This window comes from Equus asinus, chromosome X (assembly GCF_041296235.1).
Source record: "Equus asinus isolate D_3611 breed Donkey chromosome X, EquAss-T2T_v2, whole genome shotgun sequence".
In the NCBI taxonomy this organism is placed as follows: Eukaryota; Metazoa; Chordata; class Mammalia; order Perissodactyla; family Equidae; genus Equus; species Equus asinus.
In genome coordinates, this window is record NC_091820.1 from 52,376,452 (window position 1) to 52,393,795 (window position 17,344).

The window sequence follows — 17,344 nt, forward strand, 5'->3', positions numbered from 1 at the left end:
TGAAGAGTAGTTGATAAGACTAGAAGAGTAGGTTAGAGCCTGATTGTGAGAGTTGGAATGCCTGGCTTGAGTCTGAGCTTTATAGGTTAATTGGAGATCATCAAAAGTTTGCATGCCAGGAGCTAAGACAATCAGATATTTCATCCGGAAAGATTAATGTGACATCAGTGTGATCATGACCCAAAGAGATGAGAGACTGGGCAGCATAGTGGCAGGCTGTTGTCATGGTCCAGTGCTCAAAGTGAACATTGATAAGCTAGATGATTGAGTCAAACTGCTTCCCTAAAGTTTCCACTTATTGCTTCCAATTCTACTCTCTGGAATAATGCAAACCAAATCTAATTCTTTTTTATACATCACAGACCTCTCTATATTTTTTCCTACTCTGAGTCTTAGCTCTTTCCATGGGGGGATTGGGACCTCAATGATTCCTAAGGACTTTCTCAGCAGTGATATCTTATTACTCTGATTTTCTGTAACCTCCGAATCTATATTCATCAGCTGGTCTTCTGAAGGATAGGGACAGTTACTCTGTCTTATTTGGATAGATTTATTTCTCCTCTCCAAGGATTTGACTGCAAAAGGTGCCCCTTTAGAGTAATCTCCAGCCCAGGGTGCCCATTTTCCTCTTGTTCCATTTCAGCAACAACCCTCAGAGACATTGGAGAAGGAAATGTGAGGATGCTGGGCATGCAGATCCCTGTAAAGAATATTGAGATGCTGGCTTCTGTCTTGATTGCTACGGGTGTCATTCTCCTGTTCATTGCTCTGGCTCTTGGTGGTGTGGTCTGGTACCAGCATCAGCAGAGAAAGCTACGGCGCAACAGGAGGTCCATCCTGGATGACAGCTTCAAGCTTCTGTCCCTCAAGCAGTAACAGCTGGATCCTGGAACTGCACATCTGGAATGTACTCCCAGCAGGCCATGGACTACCAGATGACTCTACTGTCCAAGGAGCATGGGAGATAGAGAAGCACAGTTGAGAATCAAACTTGTCTGAGTATTGCTTTACTTAGTTATTTACATGGAGATGATATACTTTCTCCTTTTCTTTAGCTTCTTTGCTCCACTTGGGCACTTGGGAATAGGTGAGTCCTTTAGTATCTTATATCACAAATTTCAGTAGCTAGATTATATCACCCACTGACACTTGGAAGGTCTGGAAAATCCTAAAAACTGATCCTTCTCACAAAGTAGATACCAAGAGTAAAAGTTATTGATTAGGTTTCTACCGCTTTCCAGGACCTCAGCAAGTCCACTTTGAACTGAGGCTAAGTGAGCTGTGAAGATAATTCACATCTAAACTAAGAACAAAGAACACAGGCATGATAGGGGAAGGGTGAGGTGAGATTTGAAGATCCACATTTTATTTTGATTCTCTTTGGCAGTGGACTATTTTGGAAAAGTGGGTGGATAGAATATTGTTGCTATGAGCATCTACAACCTTTGCAGCCAGAAGCTCTTCAGAAATTCAGTCCTCGAAGTTCCTGGCATAGTTTCACTGAAGGGAATATGGAGTGTCCTCTCCATATTTTAGGCAGAAAATTCTGTACATTAAAGTACTTGTCAGAACACTGTAAGAGTGAACTTGCTGATTTTGATTGTTCCTGTGGCCTCTGGGAGGTTGTGAGTGTAATTGAAACAGAGAGTACTCAGTTGTGTGGGGAAAGGCAGGTATAGTATGGGTCTGCCTATGTTTTGTAGAGTCTTCAGGTTTGTGTTTTGGAAATGAAGAAGCTGTCCCAGAGGAAGCCTCAAAGTCAGAGCGGCAGATGCTACCTTTTGGCCCATAGGTGCCTAAAGTCTTCTGGATGCCAAGAAAAGTAGCCAGACGGAAATAGAGTGCTGAGACAAGGCTCAAAGCTGTCTACTGGGTGAGGAGAGGTGGGCACAGATCTTGTGGACTCTTTTGGCAGTTGGAGGTATGAGGTCTACTTGCAATTTTGGGGGACTCTATTGGGAAGAGTACCTCTCTCTGATAGCTTAAAGCAATATTCCTTTGTCACCTCCAAGTTCAACCTTCTCTGAAACCTTGGTCAGAGAGCAAAGACAAGAGATAGAGTCGGGATGGGGTCAGGATGGGGTAAGATGACCCACCCTCACTACAGTACCCATAATATTGTTTTACATGGCAAGTGAAGAACAGAAGAGGCATCAGGGACATCAAGATCATAGCTGAAATACATAGTGCTTTACACTTTACAAAACATCTAATACCTTATTGCATTTGCCATACCTGAATTCCATCAGAGTGCTAGTTTGTTTTACATTCGAGTAAACAAAGCTCAAAGAAAATAAGTGATTTTACCCAAGGCCATTCGACTAGAAGTTGAGCAGGGATTCAAACCTTTATCTAGTAGACTCCAAATGGTTGTTCCATCCCCCTATGTCACAGACACCTACACTAATCTCCGTCTGCTTTGCTCATGTTGACTCCAGCTTTCCTGTCTTCCCAACCAACCTGTCTGCCTAGTTAGCAACTCCTTGCAGATCAAATGTAGAAGCCACAGGGCTGGTGTTGAGTTGACATATAATGTTGAAATTTGGAGGGGAAAGCACAAGCCACAGCTTATCATTCATCTTGGTTTACTGTAGTCAGTGGCTTTCTGGAGAACTTTACTAGTAATCTCAGAAACATAGCAGGGGGTGGAGGTGGGCAGATGTTTGGACAGCTAGTTCTAAAATCAAATGTTAGATTATTTAAGCCATTGCATAATCAATGCACTTAACAGCAGACTCCAGTCAATTAACAGTTATAGATTGCACCCAACTAGGAAGTTGTTAGCTTGGTCCTGGTCACAAATGTGAGACAAAGAGAAGTAGTTGGAGTGGGGTACATTTCTTCAGAGTGCGTAATTCTCCTCCAGATAGGGGAATGTAAGTTGAAGCCCATGTATTTCAGGAAAGGATGTATTTTTGTGATGGGTTTGCCCCAAGTGGGGATGTAGGAGATGTTTTTGACAATTAAATGGCACTTCAATCCATTCAATTGCTCAAACCAGAAATCCCCAAAGTCAACACATCAGTGAACCTTGTTATTTTGCCTTCAAAGTATCTTTAATTGATTCATTTGTTTCTATCTTCACTGCTACCACCTCGGTCTAAAACACAACCATCTGTTACTTGGACTAATGTGGTATCTTCCTGCTTGCTTTCCTCGCATTCACTCTAACCTCCAACAATTGATTTTCCACACAAAAAAAGGTGATGTTTTAAAGGTATAAATTAGGCTTCCAGTTCAGATGAGATGTCAGAGACTCATCTCTCCCTGGAGATAAATAAACCCTGGAAATAATAAAAGAAGCAACAATAGAAGGACTCAAAAAGCTATAAAGAAAAAGGCAGCCTGGAGAAGAAAAGAGCAACAGAGTAACTGGGCATCTTCGCCAAACCCAACCTTGCAGAATGTAGCCCAAGATCAAAGAAAGTCCTAGTGACAATGCCAGGTAGGCCTGGAGGCACTTAAAAGAGGGATTGAGGAGGACCCTTGCTGACATCAAGTATCTGGGAAGCTGGTCTTTATTTTTGTTGGCCAGAAATTCTCCTCCCCCACTTAGACACTGGGAAGCACCTGCAAGGGGTATCTCAACATAGCAAGCTGCCCAGCCCAGGAAGCACTCTTTGTACCTGCAAGCTGGAGAATCCCTTTCCCTACCCAGAGACAATAGATGACTTTGGCAGGGATTAACAAGAGCCCCAGTGACACCAGAGAAACCAAGAAAAATAACACAGCCAAGTCTCTGAAAGTTACATTGTCATTGAAACACAAAATTATAAGTATAAATATAAATATAAAGAAATATAAAAGAAACAGTGGAAACATAGAACAACCAGAAAACAAAAGATGAAATGGCAGCATTAAGCCCTCAAATATCAATAATCACTCTAAATGTAAATGGATTGAATTCTCCAATCAAAAGACACAGACTAGCTGGATGAATTAAAAACAAGACCCAACAATATGCTGCCTCCAGGAAGCACATCTCAGCTCCAAAGACAAACATAGGCTTAGAGTGAAGGGATGGAAGACAATTCTCCAAGCTAATTGCCAAAAGAAGAAAGTGGGTGTTGCCATACTTTTATCAGACAAAGCAGACTTCAAGGTAAAAAAGACAATGAGAAACAAAGAGGGGCAGTATATAATGATAGAAGGGACATTCCACCAAGGGTACATAGCACTTATTAATATACATGCACCTAACACAGGGGCACCAAACTACATAAGAGCCATTATTAAGAGACCTAAAAGGAAAAATTAGCAGCAGCACAATAAAAGTAGAGGACCACAATAACCCACTTACTTCTATGGACAGATAATCTAGACAAAAATTTAACAAGGAAATAGTAGATTTAAATGAAACACGACCAGATGGACTTAATAGATAGATAGAGAGAATTCCATCCAAAAACAGATTATGCATTATTCTCAAGAGCCCATGGGACATTCTCAAAGATAGACCATATGTTGCCTAACAACGCAAGCCTCAATAAATTCAAGAAGATTGAAATAATCCCAACCATCTTTTCTGACCGCAATGCTATGAAGCTAGCAATCAACCGCAAGAACAAAACTGGGAAAGCCAGAAATATGTGGAGACTAAACAACATGCTATTGCACAACCATTGGATCATTGAAGAAATCAAAGGGGAAACCAAAAAAATACCTGTAGGGAAACAAAAATGAAAATACAACATACCAATTCTGATGGGATGCAGCAAAAGTGTTCATAAGAGGTAAATTCATATTAATACAGGCCAACCTCAACAAGGAAGAAAAATCTCAAATAAGCAATCTTAAAATGCACCTAACAGAGCTAGAAAAAGAAGAAGAGGCAAAGCCCAAAGTCAGCAGAAGGAAGGAACTAATTAAAATCAGAGCAGAAATAAATGAAATAGAGAATAAAAAATAGGATAAGGGACCAATGAAACTAAGAGCTCATTCTTGGAGAATATAAACAAAATTGACAAACCTTTACCCAGACTCACCAAGAAAAAAAGAGAGAAGGCTCAGATAAATAAAATTAGAAATGAAAGAGGAGAAGTTACAACAGATCTTGCAGAAATACAAAGGATTATAAGGGAATACCATGAAAAACTATATGCCCTCAAATTTGATAACCTAGAAGAAATGTATGAATTCCTAGACTCATACAACTTCCCAAAACTGAATCAAGAAGAAATAGAGAATCTGAATAGACAAATCAAAAGTACAGAGATTTAAATAATAATCAAAAACCTCCCCAAAATCAAAAGTCTAGCACCAGATGGCTTCTCTGGAGAATTCTACCAAACATTCAAATAAGATTTATTACCTATCCTTCTCAAACTACTCCAAAAAATGGAAGAAGGTGAAATGCTTCCTGACACATTCTATGAGGCCAACATAACCCTGATACCAAAACCAGACAAGGGCAACCCAAAGAAGGAAAACTATAGGCCAATATCACTGATGAACTTAGATGCAAAAATCCTCAACAAAATATTGGCAAACTGAATACAGCAATACTTCAAAAGAATCATACACCATGATCAAGTGGGATTCATTCCAGGGATGCAGGGATGGTTCAAAATCTGCAAATCAACCAATGTGATATACTGCATTAACAAAATGAGAAATAAAAATCACATGATCTCCACAATAGCTTCGGAGAAAGCATTTGACAAGATCCAACATGCATTTATGATAAAAACTCTCAATAAAATGGGTATTGAAGGAAAGTACCTCAACATGATAAAGGCCATATATGCAAAATCCACAGCCAACATCATTCTCAGTGGTTAAAAACTGAAAGCCACCCCTCTGAGAACAGGAACAAGACAAGAGTGCCCACTCCTATTCAACATAGTAGTGGAGGTATTGGCCAAAGCAATGAGGTAAGAAAAAGGAATCCAAATTGGAAAGGAAGAAGTGAAACTTTTGCTATTTGCAGATGATGTGATTCTATATATAGAAAACCCTGAAGAATTCACCAGAAAAATATTAGAAATAATCAAAAACTACAGCAAACTTACACAGTACAAAATCAATTTAAAAAAATCAGTTGCATTCCTATACACTAACAGTGAACTAGCAGAAAAAGAAATCAAGAATACAATCCCATTTACAATAGCAAAAATAAAAAAAGAATAAAATACCTAGGAACAAACTTACCCAAGAGGTAAAAGACCTGTACACTGAAAACTAGAAAAAACATTATTGAAGGAAATTGAAGAAGACATAAAGAAATGGAAAGATAGTCTATGTTCATGGGTCAGAAGAATAAACATAGTCAAAATGTCCATGCTACCTAAGGCAATCTACAGATTCAGTGCAATCCCAATCCAAATTCCAATGAGATTCTTTACAGAAATAGAACAAAGAATCCAAAAATTTATATGGAACAACAAAAGACCCCAATAGCCAAAGCAATCTTGGGAAAAAAAGAACAAAGCAGGAGGCATCACAATCCCCGACTCCAAAGCATTCTACAAAACTATAGTAATCCAAACAGCATAGTACTGGCACAAAAATAGGCATGCAGATCAATGGATTCGAATTGAAGGCCCAGAAAAAAAACCACATATCTAAGGACAGTTAATCTTCAACAAAGGAGCCAAGAACATACAATGGAGAAAGGAAAGTCTCTTCAATAAATGGTGTTGGGAAAACTGGACAGCTACATGCAAAGAATGAAAGTAGACCATTATCTTGCATCATACACAAAAATTAACTCTAAATGTATTAATGATTTGAAAGTAAGAAATGAAACCATAAAAATCCTAGAAGAAAATATAGGCAGTACACTTTTTTACATTGGTCTTAGCCACATCTTAGCAAATATCAGGTCTACCTGGGTAAGGGAAACAAAAGAAAAAGTTAACAAATGAGATATCATCAGACTAAAAAGCTTCTGCAAAGCAAAGGAAACCATCAACAAAATGGAAAGACAATCCACCAACTGGGAGAAAATATTTACAAATCATTTATCAGAGAAGGAGTTGATCTCCAAAGTATATAAAGAACTCACACAACTCAAGAAAAGAAAGAACCAACAACCTAATCAAAAAATGGGCAGAAGATAGGAACAGACATTTTTCCAAGGAAGATATACAGATGGCCAACAGACACGTGAAAAAATGCTCGACATCACTAATCATTAGGGAAATGCAAATCAAAACTACAATGAGATATCATCTTACAGCTTTCAGAATGTCTATAATTCCCAAGACAAAGAACAACAAATGTTGGATAGGATGTGGAGAAAAGAGAACACTTATGATCTGCTGGTGGGAATACAAACTGGTGCAGCCACTATAGAAAATAATATGGAGATTCCTCAAAAAACTAAAAGTAGAACTACCATATGACTGAGCTATCCCACTACTGGGTATCTACCCAAACAACTTGAAATCAACAATCCAAAGTAACGTATGTACTCCTATGTTCATTTCAGCACCATTCACAATAGCCAAGACATGGAAATAATCCAAATGCCCATTGGCCAATGATTGGATAAAGAAGATGTGGTATATATACACAATAGAATACTATTCAGCCATAAAAAAAGAAAAAATCATCCCATATGCAACAACATGGATGGACATGGAGGGTATTATGCTAAGCAAAATAAGCCAGACTGAGAAAGTCAAATACCATATGATTTCACTCATATGTGGAATATAAACAAACACATGGACAAAGAATATAGTTCAGTGGTTACCAGAGGAAAGGGGATAGGGGTGGGTACAGGGGATGAAGGGGAGCACTGGTGTGGTGACAGATGGAATAATGTAGAATGGAAATTTCACAACAATGTGAACTATTATGAATCTCAATTTAAAAATAGTCTAAGGTCATAAAAATTTCCCTATAAGTATAACTTTTATTGCATCTAACAAGTTCCAATATGAACCACTCCCTATTTGTTTCTAAATATTTCATAAATTCTGTTATTTTTATTCTGTAACTCATAAGTTATGAAGAAAATTTCTTTTTCATTTTAAAATGTATATTTTTCAGTCTTTTAATTTTTGATTTCTGATACAATTCTTGTAGTCAGAGAATGTGGTTTGTATTATACTAAATCTATAGACTATTTAAAAAGGACTGGTGTGCACCAGTGACCTGATGCTGCAGGAGCAACAATGGCACTTGTGGTTAGCCCCTGCCACCCTCAGCAGTGGCAGGTCATGCCCACAACCTGAGACTTTGGGAAATATAGCCATGCCAGTGACCCAGCCCCTTCCACTCCCCTGGTAGTGGCATCATTTTTTCCAGCAGTAGGGTCAGCATCCAAAATGGGCCCTGACCTGAGGTTTCAAAAATGGCACCACTGTGCAACGGTGACCAGAGGCAGTAACAACACTCAAAGATTACTCCTTGCTCCTCCTCCAGTGGTGGTGGATGGTGCTCATGATCTGAGGCTTCAGGAAACTCTTTGGTGCCAATGACTCAGCCCCCTTTCTCTCCACTGGCAGTGGTGACAGTCTTTCCAGCTGTGGGGACAGCATCCAAGATTCAGATCCCCCCAAACACAGGTGGTAGTACCCAGACCTGAGGTTTCAAAAATTGCACCAGTGTAGACTGGCAACCAGAGGCTTCAACAGCAGCAGTGGTGCTCATGGCTAACACCTACCCCTCACTGAGGTGTGGCAGATGGCACCTGCAACCTGAGGCTTCAAAAGCCACAGCAGAACACGTGCCCCAGCCTCCAATGGTGACACCCTCAACAATGGTCCTACCGGCCGTGGCAGCTGTATACAAGACCCCTGACTGCTGACAGCAGCAGTGACACTTGTGAACTTAACACCCCTGTCAGTAGTGCAGCCAGTACCCCTAGATGACCTGGAAATCGCAGTGCAGGTAGTGCATGGGGAAGCAGCACCTGAGCTGATGGAGAGCACACAAAAAGCCAGTGGAGGAGCACAAGATCCAGGCGACCCTGGAAGCAGCAGAGGTGCTCACAGCCTGGTGACCCTGTTGGCGACACCTGTGACTGAAGTGACATTGTAAGCATCAATGCACTAGCAAACTTGGAGGCACAAATAGGGCACTGATGATACCTCGTGCACAGTAGTGGAGGGTGAAAAGTGCAGGATCTTAAATACAATAAGAAGCAGGTGAGAATAAAAATAAACAAAGCCTTATCTAAATAAGAAAGGTTTTTACTATCACAAATGTGCTGGCAGAGGAACAACTCATAAAACACTATTAAGAACTACAGTAACATGATTGCAAAAAAGAAAATAACAACTCTACAGAAACCAAACCTGGAGTCACAGATTATGATCTAGCTGATGGAGAATTCAAAATAGCTGTCAAGAATAAAATCAATGAGTTACAAGAAAACTCAGAAAGATAGTTCAATGAGCCCAGGAATAAAATTAGTAAACAGAAGGAGACTAAAGAGATTAAAACTCTAAAAAAAACCCCAAGAAATTCTGGAGCTGAAGAAAACAATAAATGAGATGAAGAATAAAGTAGAAAACATTCAAAATAAAGTAGGCTATTTGGAAGATAGAATTAGTGAGCAAAAGACAGAAATCTAGACATGATTCAGTTGGAAGAGGAGCGAGAACTAAGATTTTTCAAAAATGGAGAGATTCTATGAGAAATATCCAACTCAATTAGCAAAAGCAACATAAAGATGATGGGTACCCCAGGAGAAGAGAGGGAGAAGGGAAAAGAGAGCTGATTTAAAGGAATAATAACTGAAACTTCTCAAACCTGGGGAAGAAACTAAATACACAAGTACATGAAGCCAACAAAACACCTAATTTTCTCAATGCAAAAAGACCTTCTGCAAGGCACGTAATATAAGAACTATCAAAAATCAATAACAATGAAAGAATATTAAGAGTGTCCAGAGAAAAGAAAATAATAACCTATAATGGAACACCATTGGGATATCAGTAGATTTCTCAGCAGAAATTCTATAGGCCATGAGAAACTGGAATACTATAGTCAAAATATTGAAACATAAAAACTGTCAGACAAGAATATGCTATCCCAGCAAAGTTATCCTTCAAATATGAAGCAGAAAAAAAGTCTTTCCCAGACAAACAAAAGCTGTGGGAATTCATCACCAATGGACCTGCCTTGCAAGAAATATTGAAAGTAGCCTTCTAACCTGAAATGAAAAGACAAAGTTATAGACAGACAAAATCAGAAAATTGCAGTTTTCTATCAGAATAGGTTAGTAAACATTTCATCATAACATAAAAGCTAAAGGGAAAGAAAACATTAAATATTACTATAACCACTTCAATTTGGTAAGGAAACCAGATTACAAAAAGGGATAATTTCTGCCAACAAAAACATATAAAGAGAAGATGAAAAGGACAAAACCTTCATAGGCAAAAGAAGACAAGATGTTATCAGCAGAAAAAGGACTATCTCATCTATGAGATCTGTTATACAAACATCATGGTAAGCAAAACACAAAAATTCAGAGTAGAGTCACGAAATATAAAAAGAAAAGAGAAAACTAGGTAACACATTACAAAAGAAAACACCAAGCTGAAATAGCAGGCAGAATCACAGGAAAAAAGAAATGATGGAAATACAGAATAACCACAAAACCAAAGATAAACTGTCAGTGTTAAGCCTTCATATATTCATAATCACCCTAAATGTAAATGGATGAATTTACCAATCAAAAGACACAGAGAGGCTTGCTGGATGTAAAAACAAGACTCAATAATATGCTGTCTCCAGGAGACTCATCTCAGCTCTAAAGACAAACATAAGATCAAAGTGAAAGGATGGAAGATGATACTCCAAGCAAATGGTAAATAAAACAAAGCAGGTACAGCAAACTTATGCCAGACAAAATAGACTTCAAGCCATAAAAAACAAGAGACAAAGTTGAACATTATATAATAACAAAGAGGATGATATACCAAGAAGACATAACATTTATTAATATATGTGCACCTAACACAGGAGCACCAAAGTGTATAAAACGACTGTTAACAGACCCAAAGATAGAAGTAGATAGCAATGCAATAATAGGGAACTTTAATATCATGCTTACATTAATGGATGGATTATTCAGAGAGTCAGCAAGGAAACATTGGCCTTAAATGAAACACTAGACAAAATGGACTTAATAGATACATATAGAACATTCTATTGAAAACAATGGAATACACGTTTTTCACAAGTGCACATGAAACATTCTTAAACATAGACCATAACCTGAGAAATAAAAAGCCTCAATAAATTTCAGAAGACTGGAATCATATCAAGCATCTTTTCTGATCACAATGGGAGGAAACTAGAAATCTACTACAAGAAGAAAACAGGAAATGTCACAAAAATGTAGAGAATGCACAACACGCTACTGAACAACGATTGGATCAATGAAGAAATCCAAAAATGCCTGGAGACAAATGAAAATGAAAACACAACATTCCAAAACCTATGAGATGGAGCAAAAACAGTAGTAAGAGGGAAATTTATAGCAATACAGGTCTACATGAAGAAACAAGAAAAATCTCAAATAAACAATCTGACACTATATGTAAAAGAAATAGAAACAGAAGAACAAGCAAGGCCAAAGTCAGTAGAAGGAAGGAAACAATAAAAAGCAGAGCTGAAATAAATAAAATAGAAACAACAAAAACAATAGAAACGATCAATGAAACTAAGAGTTTGTTCTTTGAAAAGATAGACACAATTGAAAAACCTTTATTTAAAATCACTAAGAAAAAAGAGAAGGGTAAAACAAAATCAGAAATGAAAGAAGATAAATTACCATGGATACTACAGAAATACAAAGGATTACAAGAGAATATTCTAAAAAGCTACAGGCCAACAATTTGGATAAACCTACAATAAATGGATAAATTATTAGAATCATACAAACTCCCAAAACTGAATCAAGAAAAGATAGAGAATCTGATTGGAACTATCACTCATAAAGATATTTAAAAAGTAATAAAAAACCTCCTGGAAAACAAAAGCCCAGGAACAGATGGCTTCTTTGGTGAATTCTACCAAACATTCTTAGAAGATTTAATACCTATCCTCCTCAAACTCTTCCAAAAAATTGAAGAGAACAAGATGCTTTCTAACTCACTTTTTGAGGCCAACATTACCCTGATATCAAAATAAGACAAAGATAACATTAAAAAGGAAAACTACAGGCCAATATGACTGATAAACATAGATGCAAAAGTCTTCAAACATCTGCAAATCAATGTGAAACAGAACATTAACAAGTGAAGTATAACAAATCACCTGATAATCTCAATAGATGCAAAAAAAAAAACCACTTGACAAGATTCAACATCCATTTATGATAAAAACTTTCAATAGAATGGATATGGAAGGAAAGTACCTCAATATAATAAAGGCCATATAAGACAAACTCATAGCCAAGATCATACCCAACTTTGAGAAATTGAAAGCTATTCCTCTAATAACAGGAACAAGATAGGGATGATCAATCTTGCCACTCTTATTCTATATAGTATTGGATGTCCCAGCCAGAGAAATTAGGCAAGAAAAAACAAAAGATATCCAAATTGGAAAGGAAGAAGTAAAACTGTCAGAATTAGCAGATGAAAGGATTTTATATATAGAAAATTAAAGAATCCATCAAAAAGTTACAAATAATTATCAAATACAGAAAAGGCAGTGTACAAAATTAACATGGGAACTCGAGTCATATTTCTATACACTAATAACAAACTAGCAGAAAGAAAAATAAAAAATCAATTCCATTTAAAATAACTAAAAATAAAATGCCTAGGAATAAACTTAACAAAGAAAGTGAAAGACTTATACACTGAAAATTGTAAGACATGACTGAAAGATATCCAAGAAAACATAAAGAAATGGAAAGATATTCTGTGCTCATGGATTAAAAGAATTAGCATAATTAAAATGTCTATATTACCTAAAGCAATCTGCAGATTCAATGGAATCTACATAAGGATCCTAACAATAGTTTTCACAGAAATAAAACAAAGAATCTTAAAAATTTTATGGAAAAACAAAATATCTCAAATAGCCAAAGCAATACTAAGACAAAAGAACAAAACTGGAGGTATCACAATCTCTGGTTTCAAAACCAAATGATAGTAATCAAAACAGCATGGTACTTGTAGAAAAACAGACACGCAAATCAACGGAAAAGAATCGAGAGCCCAGAAGTAAACATACATATCTATGGACAGCTAATTTTTGAGAAAGGAACCAAGAATTTACAGTGGAGAATGGAAAGTCTCTTCAGTAAATGGTATGGGAAAAAGTGGATAGCCACATGCAAAAGAATGAAAGTAGACCATTATCTCACTCCATACACAAACATTAACTCAAAATGGATTAAAGACTTGAATGTAAGACCTGAAACCATAAAACTCTGAGAAGAAAACATAGGCAGTACACTTTTTGACATCACTCTTAGCAGTATCTTTTTGAAAACCATGTCTCCTCATGCAAGGGAAACAAAAGAAAAAATAAACAAAGGGGACCACATCAAACTAAACAGCTTCTGCATGGCAAAGGAAACCATGAACAAAACAAAAAGACAATCTACCAATTGGAAGAAGATAGTTGCAAATTGTATTTCTGATGAAGGGGAAATATCCAAAATATTTAAAGAACTCATTTAACCCAATAACAACAAAAGAACAAACAATTCACAATGGGCAGAGGACCTGAACAGACATTTTACCAAAGAAGATATACAGATGGCCAAGAGGCACATGAAAAGATGTTCAACATAATTATTAGAGCAGGGCAAATCAGAGCTATAATGAAGTATCATCCATCTCATGCCCATCAGAATGGCTATAATTAACAAGACAAGAAATAACAACTATTGGAGATGATATGGAGAAAATGGAACCCTTATACAGTACAGGTGGGAATGTAAACTGCTGCAGACACTATGGAAAATAGTATGGGGATTTCTCAAAAAATTGCAATTAGAAATACCATATGATCCAGCTGTTCACTTTCTGGGTATTTATCCAAAGAACATGAAAACACTAATTTGAAAAGAATTACAGCATTATTCACAACAGCCAAGACTTGGAAGCAGACTAAGTGCACATCGAAGGATGAATGGATAAATTAGATGAGGTACATAAATATACAATGGAATGCTACTCAGCCATAAAAAAAAGATCAAATTGTGTCATTTGCGACAACATGGATGGACACTGAGGGTATTGTATTCAGCAAAATGAGTCAGAGGGAAAAGACAATTACCGTATGAATTCAATGATATGTGTAAGATAAACAAACACATAGATAGAGAGAACAGATTACTGGGTACCAGAGGGGAAGGGGTCGGGGGGAGGTGAAAGGGGTAAATGGGCACACGTGTACAGTGATGGAGGGCAAGCAGACTTTTGGTGGTGAACACAATGCAGTCTATACAGAAGTCAAAATACAATGATGTACATCTGATATTTATATAATGTTATAAATCAATATTACCTGAATAAAAAAGAGTATAAGTTTTTGCTTTTTAACATGTTTTTGCTACTGAACAAAGTTTCCTACTCTCCTTTCCTAATTTGCTTTTCTTAAAGACTCTTGAAATCTATTATGATATTTCTAGTGTGAATTATTCTAATGAATATCTGAATTCACCTTTCAGTATGTTTTCTTCAAAAAGCACAAGAAACACACAGTAAACTAGTTCTAACTGGTATAAAAATATATTTTCTTCATTGAATCAGAATCACAGATGATCAGAGCCTTTAAGAAAAAGAAAAGGAAAAAAGTCCTTCTATCGCCCTTATTTTACACATGAGATCACTGAGACCCAGAGAGTGGGACTGACTGGCCTAATGTCACAGGTATAGAGTTACTGGTAGAAAGGGGACTGAAGCAATAAGTGCACAATGATATTGCCACTAAATAAATGAATTAAATAAAGTGAACTTTAAACACTTACGGATTCTCGAAATTTCTTCTGAGTTAGACTTCTCACTGATTCATGGCCTGAAATTTCACTACAGAAAGATAGATCCTAGGTTATGCCCAGGGATAGCTCTGCCAGCTGGAGCTGAATGAATGGAAAGAAAGGGCTTGGGTAGCAGAAGCACTGACTGATGGAACAACTGCAGCATCACTCTTGCCAAACCACATTTGTTTTCCAAACCTATACCCAAATCACTCTCTTGAGAGTTGAAGTAAACATCTAGCTTCCTCACATTTTACTTATATACTGATACCATCTAAGTTGGTGGAGATTCTGCGCCCAGAATCATGTCTCCTAATTTTATCTACTGTCTTATGCTTCTCTGGTTCAACATCTACAGTAACAGAAACTTTCCTAGATGTTTTAAGAGCAAATAGAATATGACAAGCATGAGTGTGCATAAAAGTATTGATCACGTAAAGATCATTAATCACAAGAGCAGAAAAGACATTGAGCAACCTGGCTGGGTCCAACTCAGAAACCAGTAGTCACTGAAATTAATGTGCTTGACAATGAAATTGATGGCTCTATTTATGTTCACATCTAGTCATTATAATTACACTTAGAACTTACATCAGACAAAGTACACTTCAAGATAAAACAGGCAAAGAGAGACAAAAAAGGGCAGTATATAATGATGAAAGGGACATTCCACCAAGAAGACATAACACTTATAAACATTTTTGTACCCAAATCAGGAGTACCAAAGTATATAGAGCAACTATCAACACACCTAAAAGGAGACATTACCAGCAACACAATAATTATATGGGGCCTGAACAACCCACTTACACCAATGGATAGAACATCCAGAGAGTAAGTCAATCAGGAAATTGTGGAATTAAATGAAAAACTAGACCATATGGACTAAATAGATATATATAGAACACATCATCTCAAACCAGCAGATTACACATTCTTCTCAAGTCTGCATCGAACATTCTCAAGGATAGATCATATGTTGGGAAACAAGGCAAGCCTCAATAAATTTGAGAAGAATGAAATAATATCAAGTATCTTTTCTGAACATCATGCTATAAACCTAGACATCAACTTCAAGAAAATACCTGGGAAAGGGACAAAGACATAGAGACTAAACAACATGCTACTGAATAATCAATGGATCATTGAAGAAATTAAAGGAGAAATGAAAAAATATCTGGAGAATAATGAAAATGAAAACACATCATACCAACACATGTGGGATGCAGTAAAAGTGGTCCTACGAGGGAAATTCATTGCAACAGAGGGTCACCTTAGCAAAAAAGAAAAGTTTCAAATAAACAATGTCAAACTACACCTAACAGAATTAGAAAAAGAAGAACAAACAAAGTGCAAAGTCAGTATAAGAAGGTAAATAATAAAAATTAGAGAAGAAATAAATGAAATGAAACAAAAAAAACAGTAGAAAGGATCAATGAAACAAAGAGCTGGTTCTTTGACAAGGTAGACAAAATTGACAAACCCTTAGCCAGACTCACTAAGAAAAAAGAAAGAAGGCAGAAATAAATAAACTTAGAAATGAGAGGGGAGAAATTACAATGGATACCACAGAAATACAAAAGATTATAAGAGCATGTGATGAAAAACTATATGCCAACAAACTGGACAATCTAGAGGAAATGGATACTTAGATTCTTACAACCTCCCAAAATTGAATCAAGAAGAACTAGAGAGACATAGACAAATGACAAGTAAAGAGATTGAAACAGTAATAAAAACCCACCAAAAAAATAAAAGTCCAGGATCAGACGGCTTCTCTGGAGAATGCTACCAAACATTCAAGGAAGATTTAGTACCTATCCTTCTCAAACTATTCTAAACAATTGAGGAAGGCAGAACAGTTCCTAACACATTCTATGAGTCCAGTGTCACCCTGGTACACAAGCCAGACAAGGACAATGCAAAGAAGGAAAATTACAGGCCAATATCACTGGTGAACATAGATGCAAAAATCTTCAACAAAATATTGGCAAACCAAATACAGCAATACATTAAAAAGATCATACAATATGATCAAATGGGATTTATACAAGGGACACAGGGATGGATCAACATCCACAAATCAACCAATGTGATACACCACATTAACAAAATGAGGAAAAAACCCCACATGATCATCTCAATAGAGGCAGAGAAAGCATTTGACAAGATCCAACATTCACTTATAATAAAAACTTTCAATAAAACAGGTATAGAAGGAAAATACCTCAACATAATAAAGGCTACATATGACCAACCCACAGCCAACATCAATGGTGAAAAGCTGAAAGCCATCCCTCTGAAAACAGGAACAAGACAATGGTGTCCACTCTCACCTCTCTTATTCAACATAGTGCTGGAGGTTTTGGCCAGAGCAATTATGCAAGAAAAAGAAATAATCAGAACTCAAATAAGCAATAGAAAAGTGAAACTCTTGCT

General features: G+C 36.9%; 1 protein-coding gene and 1 long non-coding RNA gene across 7 annotated transcripts in view; one reads left to right on the forward strand and one right to left on the reverse strand.

The window, feature by feature from the left end:
- HEPH (hephaestin) overlaps positions 1 to 4,840 on the forward strand; it is a 113,886-nt gene extending 109,046 nt beyond the window's left edge. Inside the window, exon 19 of one of the 5 annotated variants that reach the window (XR_011499783.1) lies at positions 644 to 779. Coding sequence is in view for 3 of the 5 variants with exons in the window: in XM_044764159.2 (XP_044620094.1) it covers positions 644 to 876 (233 nt within the window). In the remaining 2 variants the exon portion in view is untranslated. Of the gene's footprint in view, positions 1 to 643 lie in introns of all 5 variants that reach the window. The other 4 variants (XR_011499782.1, XM_044764159.2, XM_070502655.1 and 1 more) reach the window with 4 other exon arrangements.
- LOC139042700 (uncharacterized) overlaps positions 1 to 17,344 on the reverse strand; it is a 245,991-nt gene that overhangs the window by 165,771 nt on the left and 62,876 nt on the right. The gene's annotated exons all lie outside the window — the stretch shown is intronic.